General features: G+C 37.2%; 2 protein-coding genes across 2 annotated transcripts in view; both read left to right on the forward strand.

Annotated features, from left to right (window-relative positions):
• Nucleotides 1–2,924: 2,924 nt before the first annotated feature.
• PCYB_113070 (c3h4-type ring finger protein) lies at nucleotides 2,925–4,490 on the forward strand (the record flags this gene model as incomplete). The annotated part of the gene is made up of 2 exons (XM_004223185.1): nucleotides 2,925–3,407; nucleotides 3,507–4,490. The coding sequence occupies 2 exons, from the start codon at nucleotides 2,925–2,927 to the stop codon at nucleotides 4,488–4,490; spliced, it is 1,467 nt and encodes a 488-aa protein (XP_004223233.1).
• Nucleotides 4,491–6,660: 2,170 nt separating this feature from the next.
• PCYB_113080 (troponin c-like protein) overlaps nucleotides 6,661–7,219 on the forward strand; it is a gene marked incomplete at both ends in the record, with an annotated part of 705 nt that continues 146 nt past the window's right edge. Inside the window, 3 exons of the mRNA XM_004223186.1 lie at nucleotides 6,661–6,688; nucleotides 6,742–6,845; nucleotides 7,073–7,164. Coding sequence (XP_004223234.1) covers nucleotides 6,661–6,688; nucleotides 6,742–6,845; nucleotides 7,073–7,164 — 224 coding nt within the window. The remainder of the gene's footprint in view (nucleotides 6,689–6,741; nucleotides 6,846–7,072; nucleotides 7,165–7,219) is intronic.

Here is a 7,219-nt window from a genome sequence, read left to right on the forward strand (position 1 = left end):
ATATTATTTTTTTTTTTTTTTTTGTTATTTGAAAAGTATCACTTTTTTTTTTTTGTACAATAATGTACATTCGTCGAAATTACACTGATTAGCATTATTTGTGCGTGTGTACATATATGTCTACATATGATTTATATGTGTATGCATCGCCCTTCACCACTTCCACATTTAACATAAATTTTTTTGAAACACAACCCCCCTCTCTTTTACATTTGTAAAAAAGGAGGCATAAGCCAAATTGGTGTATAAAACGTTTACGAATGGTTTTCACAAAAAATAGTTTTAAAAGACGAGTGTGTGTTAAAAAAAAAAAAAGGCTTAACTGGGTAACTAAAAAAAATGCTTCCGCAAAACCACGCATATGTGGGAAGTACAAAAATGGAGGTACTAACGAGATGCACCAATTTTGATAATGCTCTCCTGTCAAGCGGGGGAAACTACAAATTAGCTTTGCAGCAGATTAAAATCCTTCGTTTTAAAAAAAAAAATTTTAATGTGTGTGTGAGCTAGCCAAACGAGAGAAGTTTTCCAAAAAAATATAAATGGTTCATATTTTTCCTCTGATTTGGCCCAATACATGGGCACATATGTATATATAATATATATATTTTAGCTAGCCACAAAATAAACATTCGTGGTGTCCCTTCATGCGGCAATGCGCTGCAAAAATGAAGCACACTCAAAATATGCTCATCAGTTTTAAAACGTGGAATATATATATAACTGGTTGGTAGGAAGGATACAGTTTCCCGTTTTTTTTTTTTTTTACTGTTTGTTCCTACCGTTCTAGGTAACGCCCTTTTCAAAAAAAAGAATTTTTTCATTCTGTCACTGAAGAAAAGGTGAGTAACAGCTGCCCCTTTTTATGGAACACAAACATATGCTAGCGTCAACGTTAGCATTAACGCAGCATGATTTTTTGTTTTATTTCTTTCACATTTAATTTTTTTTCCCAATCAATATAAGCGCACTGTTCGCGGAATGTATGAAACGGGGCACCTGGTGAAGCAAAATTTTCTCTTGAATATGAAAAAATAGACAAGTAATTTTGCAAAAAATACGTCACACAGGGGTGTAGCATCTAATGGTACATTATATGTACCCACCAGACATCACTAGTAACCGATGGATTGGTTGCCGTAGAAATAATCTAAGGGTATATAACTGCAAATCAAGTTTTGGCCTTCATAAATAAATTTTTTTAAAACCCATGACATGTAAAATGGGGGAAAACACTACCTCAATTTTCTAGCAGCGATAGCGCAATCAACGTGAGTCCAGGTATACGCTACGAGTAATAGAAGCATACCAACAGAGCTAACCATTCATACGGACGGTATACATGTGCATATATAAACAGTTGTTTTTTTAAAAAACGCTGAATATAAAGTATTCCCTCCGAACGCTTTAGAAACACAATCCTACACCCATCTTTTGTATAAACAAAAGCAATTTTCTCAAAAGAAGAAACTTTAATCTGCGAAAAAAAGTTATTATGTCTAATCGTTGGCAGAAAAAAACATGTCTACGTTCAAAATGAAGACATTCTGTAGTCGTTTTTTTCTGTTATTTTAATTCGTACGAATACCAAGCAGATGCGTGTATAACCGATTGATAGCATAAAAGGACTAATGTGTCCAACATTTTTGTCCGCCCCAGGGACCCATTAAACGTACATACGCAAATAAAGCACGCATTATGCTGTGAATGGGGGGAAAAAAAAAACAACAACTGTGCGCAGTTCTCAAAACGTTAATATGTCAACGTAATACGTTTTTTCAATGTGAAAATATTTTCTTTCGCTCGTGTGGTTTATTGACACCCCACTTGGCTGTGTAATGTATACATGATGATATATATAAGTTGCCCGCGTTCTCCTTTTAATTCGAAATAAACTCATTTGGGAAAATCTCTCATTTTGTAAATAATAAATTAAGAGGATCTTCACTTGAAAGCTGTAACAGGTTTCAAATTCTTATCTACATTACTTTGGAATAACCGAGCTGTTCATGTACGGAGACCCATCCAATAATTACGCCGTTAAAAAAAAGATGTTATTCAAAAGTTTGCTCTTTTATTTTTCCAGAAAAAGACACTTTTAACGCATTTTTATAACTTCCATGTTTGTATTATTTAAGTCTATATATAAATTAATCAACAAATTGTTTATTGTTTTAAGAAAACTGTCTTAAAAAAGGTGCACGAAAATTATTATTGTGTCAACTCGCTCATTTACATAATACATACAATTTTTTTTTTTTTTTTTGGGGAATGCAAAAAAATTACATACATGTTTTATTATATTATGTTTTAAATGCACGTTACGATTTAAGAAGGAAAAAAAAAAAAAAAAGTTAAAATAAATTTAAAACAGCATTTTGATCATTTTTTACAAGTTAAAGGAAAACAGTCAATTTTTTCGCTTCCCCTCGGCAATGCGTTCTGTTTTGACATCCGCGAGGGGCATATTATAATATGCATCACTTTATTTATGTACGGAAGAAAAAATGTATTCAATACAGAGACGTGTACAATTATATACGTGTTAGCCCTTTTTTACCGCTTTTTTTTTTGTAAAAATAATCATTTTACCCTTTCGAGTTTAAAACCAGTCATCCTGCCTTGCGAGAATCACTCACATATACGATAGTGGAAGTATATCATATCGCGAAGAAGTGTTTGCGCGTAAATCATTTTTTTCTTTAATAAAACGCGCACTGTTTAATTCAATTAGACCAGAGGAAGGGAGAAAAGAAAAGAAGAAAAAAAACCTTCCGCATTTAAACAAGCTAGTTAACTAAACGAGGAAGAATATACATACATATATATTACATAAATAGTATATATGCATAACTCTTTTCAGAAGGTAGAGAAAAAAAAAAACCGCGTTGTTTTTTTAAAAATGATTAAACGAAAACCCAAAAATGAATGAAAAAGAAAACGAATATGATTCGCTATACGATGTAATATACGATTATGACGTTAACGAAGAATTCCTGAAGGGGAAGGACAACAACGTTCAGTCTGCAAAACCGGTTCTCTGTGACATAAAAAGTAAGTTAACTGCTAAGGGAGAAAGCGAAAGCTTTGTGGATGAGCTTTCGGGAAGTGCCCACCCAAATGACGCAACAAATGATGAAAACGAAGAAAGCGTCTCATCATTATCGTCCATACGGTTAAATGATAAAAATGGCGATTGCGCAGGGGGGGGTGAAATGGAGAGCCAGCTAATGCCTCAGAAGAACACCCCAGATAGTGCTAAAGAGAACGTAATAAGCTCCGATAACATGGCCCATTTTGAAAAAAGGGAAGATCTGCCATTCTTAAAAAGTAACACACAGCATAATGATAGTGGTAACGCTGAAGGTAGCAATTCTAAAGCGGTCGAAAGAGAGGAGGCCAAAATTGTGAACCCAGAAAAAGGGGGAAACCATTTCCCAGTTGGTTGTTCATTATCAGCCGAGGGAGGAGACGCATCTGCAAATAGCGCCTCTACACATGTACAGCGAATAACCAGCTGCGAAAGCTGCAATAAAGAAAAGGACCACCACAGGAGGATACTATCAACCGACTGGCAGAGTACATACAGCTCGCACGACGTTACTGTAGGCAAAAATTATAACAACGTAGTGAACCGTAAAAACAGATTAGGAGAAAATGCCCCCAAGGAACAGGGAACCATAGCGGAGCGGCCCCAGACCGATGAGGTAAAAGACGGAGAAACACATCACAATAACGACGTTATGATAAAAGATCGGGGGGTAAAGGAAAAATACAAAAAACTTAGATTCGAAGATGATATATATAATGAAAATGGGGATGAAAAAACTGAGGCAAAAAATGAACAAGGCCCAAATCAGGAAGAAATAAACAAATTGGAAGAAAAAAGTGCCATTAGTAAAGACAACAAAAATGTAGAACACAGTAATGGTAATGACACCTCGGAAGAAAAAAACAAAACGGAAAAAAATGCTAAGAAAAACACAACATCAGAAAATGATGGCACAAGTACATTCGAATGTAACATTTGTTTTGATGATGTGAGGGACCCAGTGGTAACAAAATGTGGCCATCTGTTCTGCTGGTTATGTCTCTCCGCTTGGATTAAAAAAAATAATGACTGCCCTGTCTGCAAAGCTGAAGTTTCAAGAGAAAATGTAATACCTCTGTACGGAAGGGGCAAAAATAGCAGCGAACATAAATATTCGAATGTGGAAGAACCTAGACCCACACCGAAAAGGAAAGAAAGTGTTAGGAGAAATAATGGCTATTCTAACAATTTAGGGCTAAGGGCTTCCTTTGGCGTTTGGGTGAACCCTTTTTCCTTTGGAATGTCCTACACCAACATGTCAGAAGAGCCCTACTTTTATGAAAGCGGTGGTGGTGACAACAGAACCCAGGCAGAAACGTATCAAGCGGAAGCCGCATCTTCCTTTTTCTTTTTCTTGGGTTTTTTTCTGTCCCTCTATATTTTGTTCTACTCTTCCTAGGATGTCTGCACATATGTACATCTGTTTATATGCGTACATGTGTTTATATGTATGAACACGTGTGCATGGGCGGGAGGATTCCCCTGAAGCCGCAGCGCACCTATGGGCCCATGGCACACACACCCTCCCCATGTGTACCATTTTTTTTTGAAGTCTTTTTAGCCAAATTAATTCTATATATGGACCAAGTTGGAAAAAAAAGAAAAAAAAAATTTTCACGCAGAATCCCGCTTTGAAAATTTTCTTTTTTTTTTTCCCTTTTTTTCGACTCCCAAGCACTCCATTTTAATTCATTTTTCACAATTGTGTACATTTCGTGTATGTATAACATGTGTATGTGCCCACGCGATTTCCCTCGTGCGATTACTACCCGCTCGACAGGCACACTCGAGACATATATATGTATTTGTGCTGCTTATATGAAGAGTTGCCCCTCTTTCACCTCTTTCCATTTCTGTATAAACGCGCAGATGCAAACAGCGCACATTCAGTGTACCATTTTATTGGTTGCAAAATTTTTGAGGAGAGGGTGCTTTCATATTTTTGCTTTTTTTTTTTTTTTAAATGGTTCACCTATATTTATATATGAACACGCGTATGTTCATGCGTTTATTTATCCATTCCCTTTTTACGTTTGATTTTAAAATTTAGCTTATATAAGTATAACTGCAACTTTTAATTATTTTCACCCCATAAGAGTAATTGTTTTTGCCTTCAGTTTATCGTGGAGTGAGTAGTATGTGCAAAGTGTGTAAATGTACGAATGTGCCACAAGTTTTACTGCACATGTGCATAGTTACACCTGCATCCGTGCGCACATATTGTATGTATGCCTGCACGGTGAGTTTCCTTTTTTTTTTTTTTTTTTTTTTTCGTTAATTCGATCGATACAAACTTTTCGTGAACCTCTTGGGTCCCCACCCACCTCCTTTCCAAAAACGTTCCGACGAGAGCTCAGTGTAAATACGTGCATACGTTAAGTGTATGCGGATGTTCTAATACGAAAGCGAAAACACACTTTTGTCGTTAGGGATACACCCTCGGTGCTGCTTCACAGTAGAAAAGGGGTGAAGACTTTCTTTTAGAAACTGAATTTGGAGAATTATTATGCCCTCACTGGTGGCGTAGTGGTTACCCACAGGAGGCAAAAATTCCCACGCAATCTTCACAGATTACACAAGAGAAAGGTTGACCCAATGGAGGTACCTTTTGATACTCTCCGCATAGACAATTCCCACGCGCACGCTATGTCATGCGTAGGAAGCGCATATCTTATGTTTAACTGTGTGATGCAATGTGCGAATTTATTTATATTCTCTGGGTTTTTCTCACGTTTTTCTTGTCACGGCATGTTTCTACATATCAGGGTATGTTTTCTCCATGTTACGGCATGTCCCTCATTTTTTTGTTTTCTTTTTCCCCATTTCTAACGCAACTCAGGAACTGGCGAGCGAAGTTCAGCTAACTTCCCTTTTTAATAAATTATCCGTAAAACGAAAAAAAAAAACGCTTATTGTTCCCCTCCCCCATGTGTGTTCAAAAGGGAGCACACCCGCAATGATAGCAGCACTACATGTGGAATAGTGCTAAAGTGGCATTGCATCACGGTTGCGAGTGGCACGCGTTTGTAGTGAACGCATTTAGTCTACATTTGTGGTGCACTTTTTTTTCAATGCACCCTTACGGTCCGCTTTTTTTTTTTTTTTTTGCCTCGACGTGCTCAAACTGTTGCCCATTTTTTGGAAAACTACCCCCTGCATAGGATGGATCCAAAAATGTAAATATAGAGAACGCCCTGGAGATCGTGTACAAGTTGGTAAGCCTTCGAAGGAAATGCAGCGGAGTGACTCCGTGCGTTTGAAGAAATATCCTCGAGGGTAACCCCGCCAGTAGCGAACTCTTCAAATTAGAGCAACTCCCGACAGTAGCGAACTCTTCAAATTAGAGCAACTCCCGACAGTAGCGAACTCTTCAAATTAGTGCAACTCCCGACAGTAGCGAACTTTTCAAATTAGTGCAACTCCCGACAGACTTGGCTTCTCTAATCCTGAGTCCATTCTCCCCTTAGGGTTATGTCCCCTCAAAGGAAGACATAGACGAATTTACCCACGTCACCAACGGTTGGGAAAAGAGCAAACAAGTTCTGACCACATCTAAATGTGTTTTCAAAATGAGGGACAAAAAAAAAGGAATTTATAGTAGCCCCTTACACATCCCAATTCCATTATTATATTTTTCCCAACCCTTTTAGGGATATGTTCCCTATCAAATATAAAAAAGTTTTGCAAAAAACTCAAGCTGTCTAATGTCTCCACGGACGGATTAGTGGACGTATTTAACCATTACGACGTTCATGTAAATGCTGCCCACTTTTATGTTTAACTATTCCCATGTTTATAATGCTGTTTGGAGCTTCCAAGCACTTTTAAATATAGTAAAAAAAAGGGAGGGAATAAAAAAAAAAGAGATGCAGTGTGCCTTCCTTTGTTGCCTAATCATGTGCATATTTTCACAGTCACAATTTCAGCACACGTGTGGTCACAACATATGCTATTTTTACTTTTCATTTATCGTAAAAAAAGAGAACAGGCAAAATTTCCAAGGATCAGTTTAAGTCACTCTTCACCACTGTTGGGTCAAGAATGTCCAATGCAGAAATGGATGCAATTATCAGGTGCGTAAGGCGCGGTAAAGTAGACTCTTCATTTTGACGCAATGAAAGGTTGGTT

This window comes from Plasmodium cynomolgi, chromosome 11, assembly GCF_000321355.1.
Source record: "Plasmodium cynomolgi strain B DNA, chromosome 11, whole genome shotgun sequence".
NCBI lineage: Eukaryota > Apicomplexa > Aconoidasida > Haemosporida > Plasmodiidae > Plasmodium > Plasmodium cynomolgi.